Below are 20,565 nucleotides of genomic sequence, written 5' to 3' on the forward strand. Positions count from 1 at the left end.
TTTTCCAGATGTTCATAGTATAGCTGCTGAGATATTAGGTACTTTTCTCCCTGTGTCCATCTCTGCTTTAACACGAGATGATGGGAGATGTTCGAGCCGGATTCCCTCCAGAAGCTTTCCACACTATGGCTTACTTCTCGGACCTTTCCTTTTTTTTTTTTTTTTGCAGTTCTCGCATCATAGCGATACACCGATGGCGGTAACCGGATGTGGCTGAGTGTTACCCAGCATTTCCTGCTTTCCACCTATTCTCCAATGTTGCTCGCATACCAATTTGTCTTATCGCATAAAACTTTATGCCCCTTAAGCTCCGAGACAAGCTACACACAGGAAACTGGTTCATTCATTTCGTTCAGTAATACAAAAGCAAAGTGCCTTCTCCACATTCGGCGGACTTACATGCTTATAAGTTTCGTTAAGCTTTAAGGTGTCACCCGTTACGTGATTCTTCAACGCAACGTTGCTGAGCATTTTTGGCAATGCTCATTGCTTCCTCTACCGAGAAAGAGAATAAAGAAAAAATTGTGAAGATAAGGCAAATATGTTGACCAGAGGCTACCTGAAACTGTCGGCCCTGTACTTGGGCTGCGAAGTTTGGCTTTTACCGTTATTGTGCCTTAAACAGCAATATATAACCAAGCTCCTAGCTACTAAATTTTTTTTCGGATCATGCAGCCATCTTTAGGCTTTTGAAACCTCACTCTGTTTTCAGAAATAGTCGCCGCTGGGGCCGTGTATCTTCCATGGTGTTCGTTCGGCTTTAAATGTTCGAATCCTTCGTTTTAGAGATTGATGCGTCCTCTCCACGTCGACGGTATTCTGCTGCTGAGTGCGAGGCCGTGGGTTCGAGTCATGGGAATCGCGTTTAGTATAAATTGAAATCAATCAGTTCTTTAATTTATCCCTTTCTGTCCGAGCATTCTCTTTTGCCAGTTTCGTGAAAAACATAGCGTGTAACGTTTTAGCTATTTTTCTTCGGGCAAGTGCAGTGACGCTTAAGTAAAAGAAAACTTGACAAGATGTCAAACTAATAGATGCTGCATATTTGATCCAAGTACTACAGCCCTTTTTATTGCATTTTCTTTTTCTATAAACTAACAATTTATAGATCACCCCCCCCCCCCATGTTCAGTCTTTCCCTGCAAAGAGTTGTGCAAGAAACGCTTTGTGCGTTAACGAATCTCCCTCTGTTTACACAAGTAATCAGAAGACGATACAGACTCAATCATGAATACACGAGTTTTACTGAGACGCAGATAACGCAGGAGCATCGGAGGTGGTTTGAAGTACGGTTTCGCACTGGAAAATAAAAGTAACAACTTGGCGATTCTTCAGCACTACTATTAAGAGTTCCACTCGATAGCGGTATCCTTTCCGTAGTGCGTACTTTAACCACTTAGTGAGTACTTGCCTCGCTGATGGCCACAGTTTGGTGTTCACTGGTCTCGGAAGTTTTTATGATGTATTTTATTAGCATATTTCTCAATTTTTGGGGGCACGCGCAAGATCATGATTTTAAGCTCACGACCAACGAACGACGCCCACGCTGACAGCGATGCCAACGCCAACGCCGGAATTTTCGCGAAACGAGCCCGCCAACGCTTTCGCGTTAATAACAGACCCCTTCGAACTGAACCCGAAAAAAAAACACGTATACAATGATGTTGCGCAAAAGAAAGATGGTGACCCCCCCCCCACCTTAAAAAAAAGCGTAAGAGGTTCTCTTTCAGACTTTCTACTGGCATGCTCTCGTCCTCCAAATATCCAGTTCAATATCAACAGCTTCCCGGCACTTTTGTCTGATATAGGAAGAGCCAACCTAAGCCCTTTACGAGGCCGCTAATATTCCGCCATCCTCAACAACAGATGGGCTCCCTCACGAAGCTTTTTTGTAAGCTCCTTAACCTGGCGTTCTGCAGTAGCTTGAGCGTGATTCTTTGTTTCCTTCGAAGAGATTATAGAGCACGGCAATATTCAGGTGCCCACCTGCTTCGGGATTCAATAACGCCAAGACGGGCTTCAGAAAAAGCGCAGTTAAATTTAGCGTATCTGCCGGGCTAAGCGGAATACTTGACAGGGCGTTGCATAATCTATAGACCTATATAAAAGCCGTACGATGCGTGAAAAGGACGTAAGCGTCTTTTCTCATAAGAACTGAAGTTATTAGTGTGTAGTTATATCTCAGTTTTGTGAACACTATCTGCTTTCAAATAAGGGCAATGTTGAAGCCGCGTCAGAGCTACAGCTCAACGAATACGCTTGACTCGAGGGACTCCCTCCCCTCGCAGACCACTGTTAGGCTGTATTAGATTTTAGTCCCTTCTCCTCTATTCCAACTGGAAAACTATAACATGATTGATTGATTGATTGATTAATTGATTGATTGATTGATTGATTGATTGATTGATTGATTGATTGATTGATTGATTTCATGAATAAACCTGGTGTGAAACATTGGGGGGGAGGAGTGACGGATGCTTTTTCTGTCATTTCTCACTGCCCCCTACAGCAAGCATACTCGAAGCAATGGTCAAATTTCTTCCTTCGCTGCATCTGCCTTCCGTCGCCGCAGTGGATGCCAAGAAATCGCTGGCGTAGGTACCTTCATCCCTCCATTAAGATAAATCATTCCATTCCAATTCGTTATACACTAAGTAATGTAAATATGTCAAACAACAAATAGAGGAATAAAATTTCACACTATACCATAGGTCCGTGAACTCACTGATGAGTGAACTGACTTGACTGACTCAGACTGTGAGCCTGAGTTATTCCGGGTGAGTAATATTCTCGAGCGTTTGAGTCCGAGTGAGTTCAGTTAAAGAAAACATTCGTGAGTGTAAGCAGGAGTAAGTTCCAAGCGCAAAATACTTTTGATGAGCGAGTCCGAATGAGCGCCCCAAGTATTGCCTACCTATGAACCCCACCTTTGGAAATAAGATGAAGGAACGTTCAACATAATACGGGGGGGGGGGGGGGGAATGTCTTCAACTTCAGGCAAAAATTATATGATTCGTTGGTGCTAAACGCAGCAATACTGATCGATATATATATTTTTTTTCACTTTCGCACGCCAGAACCATAGCATGATATTGAGGCACGCGTTATAAAAGTGCTTCGGATTGATTCCGACCCCGCACGTCGCGCACCACACGAGCAATCTAAGTTAACAAACGCAACACTTGAGAAACCTTGCCCACGTAATGTCACCACTGAAAGCAGCATTGACTATATAATGCCGAGGAACAGTTCTCTATAGATTATGAGGTATATCATGAATAAACACAAAATACATATCGTTGGGCATCTGCTGAATATTTTCTCAGCATGCTTAGGCTTTATCGGTGTTCCTTCCTCATCAAACAGGATTCGCGTTGCGACCCTGCAGCACTTCCCACGTTACAGATCTCCTATGCAAGACTACAAACTATTTATTTTGATTATACTCTTTAACAATATACACCGATAAGCCTAATCTGAGTCTATTAGTATACGCAGTGCTGCACTCGAAGAATCGCAGAAAAACAAACCATCACCACTGTTCGTAACCACGGCTGCCTCGTCTATCTAGTCGATACCATCTTCGGCAATACGCAGAACAAGATGAAAGAGTGGCATGGCCATAGGCCTAGCTCATTAACAGGCTATTTCTCAAACCCCGCATGCGTTACAGCGCAGAGTTCCGTGCAAGGCCTTGTGCAACGCTATATCTTCCTATCCTTACTCATTAGTGTATAGATTCATAAATTCTGTAAACCAAGCCTGTAAGCAAATAAAAAAAGAACATGCTATGACAATAGCCGTAATGATGGATGACGTCAGGCCTGAAGGTCACGTGGTATATTCTCGATGTCTCGACCACACGCGCATGCAGTGCTCTTCAGTAGGTAGGTGTGCGAACGCTTCTATGAGTGACGTGAATAGTGACGCCGTAAAGCTGGTATACCGTATCTTGTATGCGGTGGACTCGGGACCGGCCAAGAACATGGCTTCGTTTATAGTCCATAGCTATACTTCCTCATAAGCTCGTGATGTTACGCTTCTTGTTACAGTGACAAGGGCATAGCGTTGGGCGGGTTGTTAAGGTTCCGTCGCTCGTACTGCGTTCATATAGTTCCTTTTAAGTACGGAACTTTTCTGGGAGGCCCGGCTGTCGCATGCTGTTGTGCGCTGCTATAAGCTGTAGTAAGCTGGTGTGTGCTGTTGTGTGCTGCGACAGGCTGTTGTATGCTGTCGCGTGCTTTAGTATGCTGTCGTGTGATGTTTGCTGCATTAGGCTGTCGTAAGCTGTCGTCGCCGCATCTCGTAACGCTCCATGTGTAGCAATAGTAAGCATGCGCTTGGTCAATGGAGAAGTCATCTTCCTTTTGTTATTAGAGCACCCTAATTAGTGGTGATTGCTTAGCATTATAAGCGAAAAAAACTATTAGTGTCTATACGCACTGGGAGTCTGCGTTGCTCAGATTAGACTTGAAACACCAACTCTGGGGCGTTCTTTGAGTCGCGGAAGCCGCCAAGGGCCAGCAACTTTTGACCGAAGCCTAGGCAGGATCCAGGAGCCATCCGTAAAATTCGCAAGGTGCTCAATGAAGTCATTCGTTTTAAATGCGACTACATTTCTTAGTCGGGCTATATCAGGCATCCGGCGTTGACCGCGGCGTCCGCGCGCCAGCAGGTGTTAGCTCTTCGCTCTTACTCCCTCTCGCATAGCAACAGTTGTGGGTGCGCGCTTACACTCACCCCAGCAGCTGGAGCATGTGTTTCGAGAGAGTGAAGGAGAGGGTAGATGCAGTTCTTCGCAGCTCCTTCTCTCGCAGTTCGCTTTCTCTCCTTCCTTCGCCCCACTCTCCTGCCCGCTCGCGCCTCACTTTCGCTGGCTGGGTGCCTCTCAAGAACATCCGGAAATGTGTGCTTGAGACGCGGCTGTGAAACGCCAACGCCGAGTCGAGAACTCTGGCGCCCCACTCCCCCATCCGCTCGCTCCTCACTCTCGGCCATTCGCTGGCTGGGCGCCTCTCGAAGCGATGGCAGAAGTCGGCAAAGGCGAATGTCTGACGGCAATGGTGCCCTCTCTCGGCGCAAGAAATGCATTCGTATTTCCTCACTATTTCCTTCGGAGAGGTGTTGGATCTCAGTATGAGCGAGTTAGGGTGAGCAAAATTTTTGTGAGCCTTAGTGCGAGAGTGTGCGATTGAGATAAGTTTCAGTACGTGTGTGTCCGAGTGAGTCCGGTTGGATAAAACACTGGGCAGTGCGAGTCCAAGTGAGGGTGGTGTATCTTTCATGAGGTAGTACGAGTGTTTCGTAAGAGAGTCTGGGGAAAAAGCAGTCGTAATGAGCGTCTCGAGAGTTGATGTTCTGGCTGTTAAGATGGAGCCTGGTGCAAATGACGAACGATTTCACTGTAAGCGTTTCTCTCTTTCCCTTTCTTGATGTACACCGGCAAGTCATGGGATGGAATAGAAAGACAATAAAGGAAAAACACACATAAACTTTCACTTCGTGACGACCCCAACTGCCCAGCGTCATCCTAATAGATTGAAGATGTTCATGTCGATTTCTTAACATGTTCGTATTCTCTTAACTTACGATAAACTGTTTACTACGTTCTGTTCGGCGAACATTTTCCGCGTAAATGTGTCTCTCCTCTCCGTACACTTGCCGGTCCTTTCACGGTTCCGGGTCACGGCAAAAGAGCCACACAAAGTGGCACTGCATCGAGTCCGACACGCCGTTCGCATCGTAAGAAAATTGTCAGCGTTAGTTTAATGAAATATCTAAAGATCTCCACATCAATTTCGTAAAATTCGCATATCACTTAAATCTACCGTAAAGTTGCTTATTACAACGTTTTCGTTGAGCAGTTTCGAATCACGGCAGGCTAATCACATGAAATTGCATTCCTTCAAGTGCCACATGTCGTTCGCCTCCGTGCAGCCGAACGCGCTGTGGAACTGGGGCATGGTGCCGGCCGCGTACAGGCAGGCGGCGTGAGCTGACAGCCCGCGGAGTCCGTTGGGGTCCAGGGGTGCATCACGCGTCGCACACAGGGCCTGACAGGCGAGCTTGAAGAACACGGTGTCAGAGGCCACCACGTACTCGGCGTCGCGCGACACGGCCCGCGAGTCGGTTGACGATTTCGCGCTGTAAGCCACGCGAAAAGCCTGCACAATAGGCAGTAGACAAGCTTTGTTTAGCGTTAGCGTATCACAGCGGGTTTAAGTCAATAGCGTTGCTACCATTCCCCAAAACGTTTCCTGCGGGCAGCGTGTTTTAGCAAAATAACGCTCATGGATGCCGAGACTTTCAAAGTGGCGTCACCTGGTGAGTGCATTCAAAACACGCGAAAAGAACAAACTGCAAAATGCTCGCCTGTATCGCCATCGGCTGCAATAATATTACATTGTGTAAAAATGAAAGTGAATAATTGTGTTATCTACTAAAACAGAAACTTGTACGTTGCAAATTTATTTATATTGTTGTTGGCCCAGGGAAGTTCGAAGTGGTAAGCGTCTTCAAAAACTCCTACAATCTTCTGTCGTCTTTTTTTTTCATTGTGTTGATCTTGTTATCCTCGTAAACCTGCAGGATCATAACCCTGCCCTGTAATGACTGGGCTTGTCCAATTGAGAAAGGTAAAACGACAGGACAGACTTCACGTCCCTTGTATGCATTTTACCGCTACCCCCATACATAGCAAGAGCGTGGACGCTTACAAACAAGGCCAAATTTAGACTGCGGTCGACTTCTTTACCCTTTCATCCATCCGTCCACTCGTTCGTCCTATTAAACTTTACAGGTGGAACAGGATCGCTTGCTATGCATTTTACCGTAGTTCTGTTTACCTCGGCCGTGCTCAAGACGTCGTGGAAGTCTCCGTCCTTGAGCGAGTCGTGGAAGCGCGAAGACATCCCGAGGTAGCACTGGCGACCGTTTAGCATCTTCTCCATCGTGTACCGGGTCCACGTCCCGTTGAGCACGACGTGGAAGAACTTTCGGGCCAGCAGAGTACCTCCGATGGCGTAGTTCACGTACTCCTCCTTGATGTTGTAGTGCAGGGGAGGCAAGCCGAACATGTGCGGAAGTACGACGGCTTCAAAGGCGGAGCTCACCACCAGTTCGGTACCCTGCGCGATAGTATATTCCCTTCAGACACAAAGTTACTGTTTAAGTCAATCAATGAAAAATGTTTTACTGGTAGCATAGTTATAAACACAGTGGCGGTAGAATCTACAGAAGGAGGTTTCATAGCACAAGACTGAAAGGAGACAGGCTAGGGAAGCCCCTGTCAAAGCATTACATCCTTATAAGTACAATGGCCTCTAAACAGCAATAAGTAATTATTTATAGTTATATAAACAATGCAAGCGCACAATAAAAATGCAACGAAATAACGTTAAGTAATTATACTTGGCCATATGGAAACAAGGCAATAGTGCGTGAGTGTTAAATGGCCTGCAAAATAGCGTTTTTTCGTGGGGTGACCGTCAGATGATATGTCTTTGCGACACCACGTCCTGATTTCCAGGCTAAATGTGAAATTCCCAAAAGCAAATACGGGTTTCTTGAGTGTGTCGCAATGATCAAACGAGAATGGAACTGCAAAAATTGTTGTCTCCCCACTAACGAAGATTAAGACGAAAAGTGTGTGTATTTTTTTAGATATGTTACAATAGGCTTGCTTCATGAGGCTAACTTAGACACTCTGTTTTTCTAAACGTAACGATCATAAACTCCGAATCTGTGAATACCGACGCAAGACCTCATGCCCTTAGCCAAGAGGGGGAGTGTTACCGGGCATGCAGGCCCCTCCCTCAAAATCGTGATGGAGAGGGGTGTTTTCTTGAAACTAAGTAGTAAAAATTGATTTTTTGACGAACAGTCAAGACCTTCGGCAAGTGCCCCACCTCCCAGAAAAAAATGCCTCGCAACGGGCGTGCATGATCACTAATCTTTTTTTTTCTATATATATATATATATATATATATATATATATATATATATATATATATATATATATATATATATATATATATATATATATATATATATATATATATATATATATATATATTGTGTGTGTGTTTAGGGACAAATATTTTTTTTATTTTTGCACATACTTTTCAGGCAGCCTGCTTCGTTCCACTACCCACTTGTATATGAAGTACCAGCGTTTATTGCGTGCTTGTGGATGCCATCTTTGTGCGGGATTCATGATACGCTGTGTCCAGATGTAGCTTAGAGTATGGTATATGTAGCAACTTCAGCTACCACAACGGTTAAACCATTATCATGTGTGCTTTTAAATGAAAAAAAGAAGATAGTTTCCTAGCTACCGAAAAATTCCTCCACCAGGGATCCATCCCGGGACCAAAGCTTCTGCGATGTGGTCCCTCTACAAGTTCAACTGACCAGGAAGCTATCCGATTGGCATCCCAAACTTAGATCAAATCAGTCTGCCTACAATCATGTAACTGCGATAAGTGGTAAGCTTGGACCAGAAAAAAAGTGTCAAAATGCTTTTTTTGTGATGGTTTGCCATGACCGGTGAACCATCCCGATGTGCTTACTTCTAAATACTTGAGGACAGCTTCTGGGAACTGTGTTGCCCTTCGGGTACAGTTGACTAAAGCGGGAGCGTAGACCGTAACGCGGTTGTAGATGAAGTCTTCCTTGCGCAGCACAATGGAATCGTGGTAGCGACTGCAGCGCAGCTTCTGGTAATCGAGCTGTGGCACGTCCAAGCCTGCCAGTCCGTAGGAACCGAAATTTCTGACGACCCTGTCTCGGTCGTCGTCAAGCATCCAATCGGTGAAACTGCAAACAAGGTACAATCGAAAAGAAACACTTGGACGACACTTGCGCTTCGCCTTCAAAAGCATAACGCAATAACGTATTCAAGATTTTTTACTGGACGTACAGCCGCGAGAAAACATGTACGGACCACGGTAGGGGCATGCTAATATTGTTTTCTAAGTCATCTAGGCACGAGAACTTCGTCGTTGAGTGCTTAGCTTTGACGAGATTGATGTCCAGAAAATAAGCCTAACGACACTCGTCAGAGAAATGCCCTCGACCACTCTCAGTCTGCAATAAGTGCATCACAGGGAACTGTGGCGCTTGTGGCTGTTGGAGCTTCAACGCATGACGCCTCAGCGAGCATGGGAATGGTGGGTAGGACAAAGATTTGTTTAAACTTCGTTTTTTTTTCGTCTCTGTTGGCTTTGCGTGGCTTGCTTCCACTTCGCTTTGTCGCAACATGAATTCCAGGAAACGTTTAGTAGTGCGACTTAATCACCTTCACCTTCTTAGGCTCACCAGTTCAAATCAAGTCAAGAAGCTCACAAAGATGCATTCTTTCATTCAAAGCGAATGTGAGAGCACAGAAATAAAATAAAAGCCGCAACAAGTGCGTTTGAAGCGACAAGCCCAAAACTGGCAAATGTGCCTACTACCCATCATTCCCATGGTTGCTCAACCACCGCAGCACCAATGTTCCCTCTAGTAAATTCTGCAGATAACAATCTTTTTGTCCCTATGTCTTGTTGTCTTGTCCCTATGCCTTGTCCCTATGCGGTGCTTTCGGTAAATGTCTTGTCCCTATGTGGCGCTCTCGGTAAATGTGTACGGACGCCAATGGCTCGTATGCTTCTTCCCACAGGTGTACAGTTACAAAGGGCCCATTATGGCAAAATTCTTCCTTTTTCAAAATGGCGAACTACCCACTACTCTTCCCGAAGGTATGCGAACCTGTGCAGCTGCACAGTTTTTCATGGGTGGGCAGGTTTAAACCACTGGCTGATTACGTAATTTCCTTGTTCTTACTTCTTACACGGAATACTACTTGCGTCAAGTAAACTCAACCCATTATGTGACATTCTCATAACTTATTTCACTCCAAAGCAGTTTCAAGCACGCTGAAACACCTGCTTGCCATGAAGCAGGCCTGGCTTCGATTCTCACTCGGGCCGATAATTTTTTATTATGTATTTATTTGTGTCTATCTAACGCTTTCGATCACAGACAACGCGGACTTTTCACTCACAACCTACAACGCTGACACCGAAGTTCAGGTGACAAGAGCTCTTTGACGCTTCAACGAGCCGAGCTCTTTAACGAGCTGATAAATGTAAGTATGCAAAAGTTAGCGTTCGTATTACTTCATTAGAAAACACATCAAATCTAATAACGGGTTCTGTTGGCAACTCTTCAGCAGCGCACGGGGAATATGCGTTTGTCATGCAATACTGATTGATATGTGGGGTTTAACATCCCAAGATCACCATATGATTATGAGACACCGTAGTGGAGGCATCCGGAAATTTGGACCACCTGGGGTTCTTTAACGTGCACCCAAATCTGGGCACACGGGCCTACATTTTCGCCTCCATCGGAAATGCAGCCGCCGCTGCCGGGATTCGAACCCGCGACCTGCGGGTCAGCAGCCGAGTACCTTAGCCACTAGACCACTATGTCATGCAATATTTCACAGCTGCCAATTACTAATGTACTATAGTGGCTATCAATAGAAATAGATGACTCATATTGCATCGACGAAAAACGTTCTTGTATGTGTTGGTGTACCTTTCATAGGACTTCTCACCAAGAGACTCACATTAATTTCCCGCGGAAGTTTTTTTCATTTCATTACATACAAGTCTTCACGCAGATAATTTCACAGGTATAGAACTGTTGTTCTCCCTCACGCATTTTTTTCATGATACATACGCTTATGCACAGGCTTCAAGGGCTCCTAGCTAGAGTTTCAAAATTATGTTGGCGTTCTGCATGACTCTACGAAATGCATGGAGCTCCCTTTTACATAGAGTACATTACTTTATTTTCCTGTGTTGTGTTTAATTCTTTGACAAGGTGATATTTATCGAATAAGTTGACCAGTCACGAAGCTGAAGAAAATATTGTATTTCGAAAGCTGTAGGTAGCTTTCCGAAACGCCCATTCTAAGAACGTCTCTATATTTGTACCTCTCATAAACAAATTAATCTGACAGACAATTAAGGTACTTAATGCCCAGAGACAATATTTGTACTTTCTTAACCGTGTTGTAATTATTCTCACTAAGAGAGAAACAAATCGGTGGACGAAAATTTACCCTCTCTAAAGTTTATGGCCTTCAAAACAGCTGCGGCATCATGGGTACGCACGTTGTAGGTTATAATGTCACCGCCAAAAAGTACATCCAACGCACAATTTAATTCTTTTCACTTCATCTGGAGATAATTACAATACAGTTTAATAAACCCAAATATTTTCCGCTCTGTTTTCCTTGATCTAAATGCCTGCTACTGTCATGAGCTTACGACACGAAAAACTAGCCCCTCGGATCCCATCCTTACTTTTGTACTTAGTATCCACTGAGTATTCATGCCTTTCGCTCACTTCACATGCCTCGATGCACATAACGTACATGAAAAGATGACACTCGCCTTCCTGTCCCCTTAGGGAAATGCCTAAAGAACCGTAAAGCTATTTTACTCACGCCTGAAGCCTCGACGTCATGAAGTGGACGTACGATTTCATGAACTCGCCAGCGTCGCCCTTCAGTCCCACGAAGGCACCGATAATCTCCAACCAGGCCCCACGGAACGCGCTCTGGGTCAGTTCGTAGCAGACGCCATGCAGTGCATCCTGGTTGGGACGTTCGTCACTGCCGTGGCCGGCGAGCCGGTAGTGGTACCTCAGCACGTCCGAAGCCACAAGCGCCAAAGAATAGAGAGGCCCGACCCTTTTGTTCGAGTCCCCCAGCGCAGCGGCCAGGTGATCGCATGTCCCCTACAAAGCACAGTCGTGGAATGGTATGCAGGTAAGTCACATTTCACAACAGGTCTAACACTTTTTATTTACTTTACTTGATTACAAGACACTGAAGGCCCAACTTTGGCCATAGTAGAAGGGACATAATGGAACTCGAAGAGTCTGTACATTGATTACATAAAAAACATACCGGTTAAAAAGTGCCATGATTGAGTGGCATAATGAGCTATTTCTCGACGAAAATATACGGCCATTCCCGTCATTTTTGTATGAATCAAATTTATAAAAATGAATCGAAAAATCACTCTTGGCATTCTATTTCATATGCGTAAATAAAAGTGCGCGAGTGCTTGCAATAACAGCGGCTGAATCAGAGATGAAATGAGCTGGCCGTCTCCGTCACAAGAAGGGCATAGGCGAGAACATCGCCTGGCATGTGAGGCTTGCCTTCAATGGCTTCTTCAGCAGAAAGGAAATGTCCCGCCCACCTTCCGCGAACATTAATCGAAGGAGCACGGTCCGAAAGCGGCTCGCATACCCTTCAACGCGCTGTGCTCCGATCACTTGGGCCGCATTGAAATGAAAAACTAGTTTCCTGGAGTCACTGTATTCCCTTACACCAGTGGTTTGTAGAGTTAAGCAAGATCGTATCTGAAATAGTTGCTCGCGAGTCTTACTTGGTATGCCACTGCAAATAAATGCTATCACATTCGTTGGTAGCCTTACATCGTACGTCGTTGCAATTTCTTGCTATCACATTCATCACTTTGCCCTCGTGGCCAAAAATTTACTTCTTGTGTGGCTTTATTATGTTCAACAGCCGTTTTCATAATAGAAGACAAAGAGTAATCTCTCTCTTCATCTCTCTCTCAGGAATTTCCCGTGCCATGAAAATGGCCTGTATCTCAATTGAAAAAAGTTCAAATTTTGCTGTTCTGAACGAAACACAGGTTCGTATTTTTTCAGAAACAATGGCAGCGTGTTTCGGAGTGCAAAGAAGCTGCTGCGTTACTTGGCTGTTTTTATACTGGAGGATTTTGCATCCCAAAGTGACAAAGTTGCTTTATATGGTCGAGGAGGGCTCTTTTTCTTTGAATAGTTGGTTGTTTACTCTTCATTAAATTTTGTTTTCTTTTTTATTTAGTAAACGTACACTCCATATATGTTTTAGTGCTCATGCCTTAAACGATGACACGTGCACCGTCGTATTCGCTGTGAGCTTCTGCGTGTCACCCGGCACCGTCTGCAGGGCCCTGAGCCACGAGACTCCATCATGGAAGATGTCGCAAGTCAGGTTCCCCAGAGGGACTTTTTGGTCGATGGCGTCTCGTTGGTCGTCGTTGTCGGTGGACTCGGTCATCCTGGCGATATCCAGCTCGATCACACGCGTCACTGTTGAATTCGTGGCGGCGTTCGCGTCGACCACCCGAAGTACGTCCGCCAGATAGGAGGCCGCGCGGTCTCGAACGTCGACGACGACTCTGCCGGAGATGCAATACATGAACGCCCACCCTCTCTCAATATACCAAGTGGGCGGGGCTTCCAGATGCTCGATGACGTCGACGCGAAAGAAGCTGTGCAGCCGAAAGCGGACCGACAAGTCGACCAGGGCGTTCAGCATGGCCTGCTTGTTCGCTGTCTCGAGCCACGTCTTGAAGGTTATGTTCAGATACTGCAGGAAAACAAACAACTAAGATTCGACCAACAGCATGTAGCGGGCAATGATGAAAGAGCGAAGCTGTAGTGGGCCTGTGCGTGGTTTACTGTCTATGCAATGTTTCCGTTCAGGCCATGAAAGAACAAGAAGTCGACCAGGGCACTCCGTATGGCCTGCTCGTCACGAGTTTGTAGCCACATCTTGAGAATTACTTGAAAAAGTCGGTCACGGCATTTAGTATGGCCTGCTACAGTGAATTTGTAGCAGGCCTTATTGAACCTTCGCTTCGGCAATGAATTTAGCTGGTAAATAAAATGAGATTAGATTGAAGTGGGGTTTAACATAGTGGCAAGGAAATGGAATGAAGTGGGTGAATGAACCATTCATATTTTTCTTCACTAATTCATTGACTAATCTGTATTGTGTATTACTGTTAAAAACTATCGGCATTTCTGTGCTAGTATCAAATCTAACAGTTGAATTTCCATGACTACCGTTGACAATTGGCAACGAGTTGCATTTGTCAAGTATATCTTTTAATTATTTTGCTTTATTTCCGCTTTATCAATCTTTATTATTTTTATGTCATTTTTTCAATAGTATTACAATTATTATATTTATTTATTGTGTTGTTATTGTTAATCAGGCTCATGCGTTCACATTTTTTGTTATATTTTTCTGTAATCTCCACCCTCATGTGGCCATAGGCGGTCCCCTGTCAATGTCTTTGAAACTTTTAGACCTCCTGCTTAAATACTCTAACCACGTAACTGAGCTGAATGATTTAATAAACTTGACTTGAATTGGGAGAAGTGGCGAGAGTAGATAGTGCTGAGTGGTGAGAGTCGTGAGCAGTGGTACCTAGCAATTTCCGATCTGCGACTGCACATGAAAGCCCCGAAGAAGAAGAATTTAGAACTTGGAGAACGCTTGAGCTTCGCCTTGAAGTGTAGAACGCTATAGCGTAATTGGACGCCGTCCATATCGCTTTCAATGGTGCCTCAAAGAAAGCAGTTTTCCCGTCAAATATCGGTTGTTTCGAGCTATCCCAGGATGCCCACTTCAAGCATACAGTTGTGAGGTGCCCGCTACGCCACAATTCTTTGTGTTGTGGATTCGCGAAGTACACTCGCTACGCGTCCGTAAGGTGGCACAAGTGTGTGAACGTTTTATAATGATTGACAGCTTTAGGCCACTTACATGTTGTGCCACTGGCATGTTTTGACGCCTGGTACAGTTCTATGATTCTACCACGCATTATGACATTTGTCATAGTTCTTTTTTTTTTCGGGTGGGGGTGAAGCTTTCATGCACTGACGTAGCTACTAAATTCTACTATGATGCTGAACCAACTCGCCGAAAAAGCCACTTTTTTTCAAGTGAAATTCTATAGCAGTGACACATTGTTCGAGCAAATGTTCGTACATCGAAAAAAGTTCTTCGATCTTATCAGGAAGCAATGACGTTAGCCAAAGACGAGCAATCATGCAATGTAATTCGAGAGTTGGAAGTGACAAGGCGTGTTTCGGAGCATTTAACACTAATGTATACGGTGAGTATTGAAATTATTTAAAACCCGCAAAGTGGTTTTGTACAGCTTTGTACAAAGTGGTTTTGTACCTGTGGGATACGGGTAAAATAGGCGCCAAATAAAATATGGGTATCCGACCTTCGGTTGCACTAGTGTTATATATGCCCGCTTTTTGATGTCGAGGGTTGCGAATTTATTAGTGCGATTTGGTAACCGAGTGTGCATGATGGCTCGGAAAACTGTTTGGATATTTGAAACTTACGGTAATGAATGTGTTTAAGGCATTCGTAAGCACTTGCAAGTGTCGGCTGAGCTGATGGAGTACCACTTTATGTGTCGTTTACGGCTAATCAAAGTGTTTTCGCGCGAATGAGATAAGCACACATCGCGGTAAGTTTGATGCCACGAGCCACGGTCCATACCATGATCATCACCATCGTCGTCATCATCATCATCATCAGCCTGACTACGTCCACTGCAGGACAAAGGCCTCTCCAATGTTCCGCCAGTCAACTCAGTCCTGTGCTTGCTGCTGCCACCTTATAGCTGCAAATTTATTTCCTAACTTTCTGTCTCTCCATAACCCGCTTGGCTTCTTTGGGAATCTAGTCACAGACCCTTAATGACCAGCGGTTATCCTGCCTACGTGCTATATGCCCGGCCCATGTGCATTTCCTCTTTTTGCTTACAACTATATATATGATTGTTTGTTTATATATATGTTGATTGTTTGTATACATATGATTGGTTGTTTTCATTGATTATGTTTTTCGTATTTCTTCAGTGTACATCTTGTTCAGTTGTGACTTTCTCCTTTTATTTTTTTTTGTGATTGCTGTTCATGGATATATACATGTACATATATATATATATATATATACATATATATATATATATATATATATATATATATATATATATATATATATATATATGTGTGTGTGTGTGTGTGTGTGTGTGTGTGTGTGTGTGTGTGTGTGTGTGTGTGTGTGTGTGTGTGTGTGTGTGTGTGTGTGTGTGTGTGTGTGTGTGTGTGTGTGTGTGTGTGTGTGTGTGTGTGTATTTATATTCATGTATTTGCCCTCCTGCTTGGACCCAAATAGGGTCTGCAGTATTGTATAAATAAATAAAATCAAATAAATGATATCCTTAACACCGGTTTGTTCTCTGATCCACTCTGCTCTCTTCTTGTTTGTCAAGATTACGCCTACCATTTTTCTTTCCATTGCTCGCTGCATCGTCCTCAATTTAAGCTGAATCCTCTGTGTAAGTCTCCATGTTTCTGCTCCATAACTGTGTACCGGCAAGATGCAGCTGTTCTATACCTTCCCCTTGAGGGATAGTGGCAATCTACCAGTCAAGATTTGAGAGTGCTTGCCAAATCTGCTGCACCCCATTCTTATTCTTCTAGTTACTTCAGTCTCGTGGTTCAGCTCCGCGATTATTACCTGTCCTAGGTAGACGTACCATTATACCATGATATACTTCATAAATCATACGTGATGATGTCCTCTCAGTTATGAATAATTTTATAAAGAACGTAGACATCGGTGAAAGGAAATAATTTTGATGTTACGTTGGAGGGACGGTCATTGATATAGATTGCAGAATGCAATGGGGATAACCTTGCACTTTGAGCAATGCCGTGAATAGAAAGAATGTTATTGGCGGTAGTGAATTGAACGGGACCTTCAAAAGTTTCAACCGACAGATTAGATTTTGACAGATAGCTGAAGAAGTTAGCTTATTGAGTTAGTTTTATGATACACCTGGTCGAATGCCTTTCGAAAAATTCAGTAAAACTCACATAAAATGGTACATTGTGCGTCAATTCTTCCACTCGAGTTTCGCAAGAACGTTTCTATAGCGAAAATCATGACTTTATAGGTAGAAAAAGTTAATCGATACGAAATATTTTTCATCAAAGCCCACTGTAAAGAATCAGGTTTAAAAATTTGCAAAAGAATTACCTCAAACAAGGGAGCCACAACTTCTTTGACGGAGGGACTTTTGTCGAAAAATTCGAAGCAGGAAGCGTAATACCTGAGACGTAGAGAAAAAACAAGGGTCAGTATTGGCATAGAATAAACGCAGTTGTTAAACAGATAGAAGTCGGAAGATAATATATACCAGAAGTCTCGTCTACAACGGAAGTCTCACCATTGCAAGCCTTTTCAGAGTTCACCTAGTGTCGTCAGCAACAGTTATCATAGCATGGCATACGAAACCGGAGATTCTTTTGCAGATAATGCTGTATAAGTAATCCTCGTGTTTAATTTTGCGTTCACGTGTATATTGACGTTGAAACACAACGTATAAAAAATGCTTCTGTTATACGTATTAGCGCACAATGTATAGTCTAGACTAGCTGGAGCCACAGGAATGTTCGGTTTCATTTGGTGCGTTGAGCCAATCAAAGCACACAGCGACTGGTGTCACTATCGCCCGACCACACGTCACTTCCGATGCCGAAATTACGGTTGTGCATTGCTGTGGCCATCGTCATTCTCAATATCATTAGTTGAGCCTTAAATGCACCTTTTGGCGTGTTACGCAAGGGAGAGAAGGGGTATACGTAAGAAGGAGGAACGTTGAAAGATGCATGAATGAGCTAAAAACTAATACTCAGGAGCCCTCATGAGATGGAATTCAGAGCTGGTCAAATACGCGACGCCCATAAACCTGGGAACGCAATCGATAAAGAACCACACCGTGGTGGTCTAGTGACTAAGGTACTCGTCTGCTGACCCGCAGGTTGCGGGATCAAATCCCGGCTGCGGCGGCTGCATTTCCGATGGAGGTAAAAATTTTGTAGGCCCGCGCGCTCAGATTTAGGTGCACGTTAAAGAACCCCAGGCGGTCAAAATCTCTGGAGCTCTCCACTACGGCGTCTCTCATAATCATATGGTGGTTTCGGGACGTAAACCCCACATATCAATCAACCAATCGATCAATAAAGAAAAGGCACATGAAGCAGTCAAAGCACAATGCCGTTTTCTTACGTCAAGAAAAAAAAAATCAGTTTCTAATGCATTCGCGGGACATGAATTGAAGCCCGAAGCCATCTTGTTTAAGGCAAAATCCTTCGATGTCTCATTTCCTCAGCACCTTTGCGCGATAAATACGTTCTAAACTATACGCCGGCTAGTACTTTTGCTTACGCGTTGTCGAACGTGGACATCGACCAACGTCCCGCGTTCGCGGAGTCAACGAGTGATGGAAAAAATATCACGTGATGGCATCGCCATACGACGTCATCATGATGTTCCAGATCCCCCCCCCCCCACAATGTGTGACGTCACCATCTCATCAAGGCATCATGACCTGATGTCACCAAGTTATATGACATTCTTACTTGCATGGAGTTTTCTACAATACTTACTAGAGAGAACTCTGGCGCTAGTGTCTATGGGAGCTGCAGCGCACGGCGCTTCAGTGAGCGTGGGAATGATGGGTAGTACACGGATTTGTCTAATCTTCGTACGTATGCCTCCGTGTATGTTCGGGTGGCTTGGAGCTGCTCTCTCACGAAACGAAAATCGGCAAATGTCCGGTTGTTGCGCTTCACCACATTATGCTTCTAGGCTTACCATTTTAAATCGGAACACGAAGTTCAAAAGGGTTCATTCTTTCCATCGAAACAAAACCGAAACACTCAAATAAACGAAGCCACAATTGCGATTTGAGGCCCGCAAGCGCGAAGACTAGGCAAATTTGTCTACTACCCATCATTTCCATGGTCACTGAATAATCCCAGCGCCAGAGTCCTTGCTAGTTAATTTTAGGAAACTCTGTGCCTAGTTGTATGACTCACTCAGCACGTGGTGCCAGTGTGAGTGACGGACTAACGGACGGACGGACGGACGGACAGACAGACAGACAGACAGACAGACAGACAGACAGACAGACAGACAGACAGACAGACAGACAGACGGACGGACGGACGGACGGACGGACGGACGGACTGACGTACGTACAGATGAATGGTTGAAAGCAATAACGAACGAAATTATGGAAGCACGGAGGGACGAACGCTTCACCCCACTCATCATCATTCATTCCGTGGATATGATGTGATTTTTGTTGCATCACTCATGTCGATGCTGCCGATGCCGATAATCAACTTTCGTGTTTGATGAGGCATATAAGGCTGTCGCTTCAATTCTTTAATTCACCCTAATTAATTTTCTTACTTGCGTAACAATATTGCTGCATACCAGAGTAACAACAGAAAGGGTGACGATTGTGTTGTGTTGCAGAGTCCGCTCAGTGGTAAACAGTTTCCAGCCAGTACCACTCCTGTTTGTATATGCGTTTGTACTTGCTTTTGCATCGCGTGTTTGTAGTCGTACTTGTATGTACCAGCGAGCATCATGTGAATTTACCTGAAGTCACTGCAGTGTCACAGTCTACAAGAACATAGCAAGTACACAAACCTGGATATGTATTTCAGGGCGCCTGCTACCAGGTTACTGTCGCTCCTAGCACCGCCGTCGCTAAGGACATTGCGCAGGATACGGCTGTAGTTACGCGCCACGTCTTCCATGAAGCTCGAAGGGTTGGACGTCCTGGTCAACCAGTAGCCGCAAGCGTGCCTGTACAGGTCGTCACACGGCTTGATTGACAGGTCCTCAAAACCTTCCATGATGTGCACGACCTGTGACAGTCAATACAGTCTTTCGTCTAGCCGAAAGCCCTAAGTGCCTCGTGAAGTGCGAAATCGACAATCAACATCTTCGAAGATCGGCGAGACCTGCTGGCGATTCACGCGAACTGGCCATGCATCACCAGACCAGACCGGCAGTGGCGTCAACAAATTATAGTGCAAAAAAAGTAATAAACGTCGGTAAAAAGTCCCGTGATGCGCATATGCTTTATCGTTAGAGCCACTGTCTCGCCCACGCACGCTTGACCATATCACATTGTTGTGTGAGATTGTGCAAGGCCACAGTTTCATTTGAGCTCCAATTTATTTGTCATTTCACTAGGCGTACCGCGTGCCCATCACGGCTACTTAATACTGTTCATTTTCACTTGAGAAGCACAGACTACTAGTCGAGTTGGCAACCCATCTTAATGATGTAGCGCCAAAAAGCAAAGATAGTATACAAAAAGAATAAAATCATTCACTTGACAAGGAAATTCCGAATCTGCAAGATCGACACCTTCAACAACCTTTAACATCTAGTCGCCTATTTCATGTTTACCACACGTCTTATCTCGTCTTTTTCTGTCTATACATTTCGAGTTCTCGCAATAAAGTTCTGTTGCAAAGCAGCATCTGTATTGTGTGGTGTCATCTGTGTCCCGTTTCGGCGGGGTTTGCAACAACTATTAAAAAAAACAAGTTTGCAGAATCATGCTCACCTCGTGACACGCGGCTGACTCGCAGGCGAGCTTCTCGGCGGGAAACTTGGACTGCAGGACAAACAGCCACAAGATGATAACGACAATCACGATGCATACGACGGTGCAAGCGAGGAACATCAGCATGCGCTTGATCTTGGTGCGACGTTCTCCTGCGTCTGATCGCAAACGAATTGTGAACGGCTGGTTTTCTCACTCTCCGTAGAGGGCGAACAGATTAGAAAGCATTAGGCAC

At 44.6% G+C, this 20,565-nt stretch overlaps 1 protein-coding gene across 1 annotated transcript; it reads right to left on the reverse strand.

Moving 5' to 3' along the window:
* Nucleotides 1–6,694: 6,694 nt before the first annotated feature.
* Nucleotides 6,695–19,630, reverse strand: LOC142769404 (uncharacterized). Its single transcript, XM_075872623.1, has 6 exons — nucleotides 19,400–19,630; nucleotides 16,934–17,006; nucleotides 12,956–13,447; nucleotides 11,501–11,793; nucleotides 8,571–8,817; nucleotides 6,695–7,127 (listed from the first exon to the last, which is right to left on the reverse strand). The coding sequence occupies exons 1-6, from the start codon at nucleotides 19,606–19,608 to the stop codon at nucleotides 6,759–6,761; spliced, it is 1,683 nt and encodes a 560-aa protein (XP_075728738.1). The 5' UTR covers nucleotides 19,609–19,630; the 3' UTR covers nucleotides 6,695–6,758.
* Nucleotides 19,631–20,565: the final 935 nt, after the last annotated feature.

Source organism: Rhipicephalus microplus, chromosome 8 (assembly GCF_043290135.1).
Source record: "Rhipicephalus microplus isolate Deutch F79 chromosome 8, USDA_Rmic, whole genome shotgun sequence".
NCBI lineage: Eukaryota > Metazoa > Arthropoda > Arachnida > Ixodida > Ixodidae > Rhipicephalus > Rhipicephalus microplus.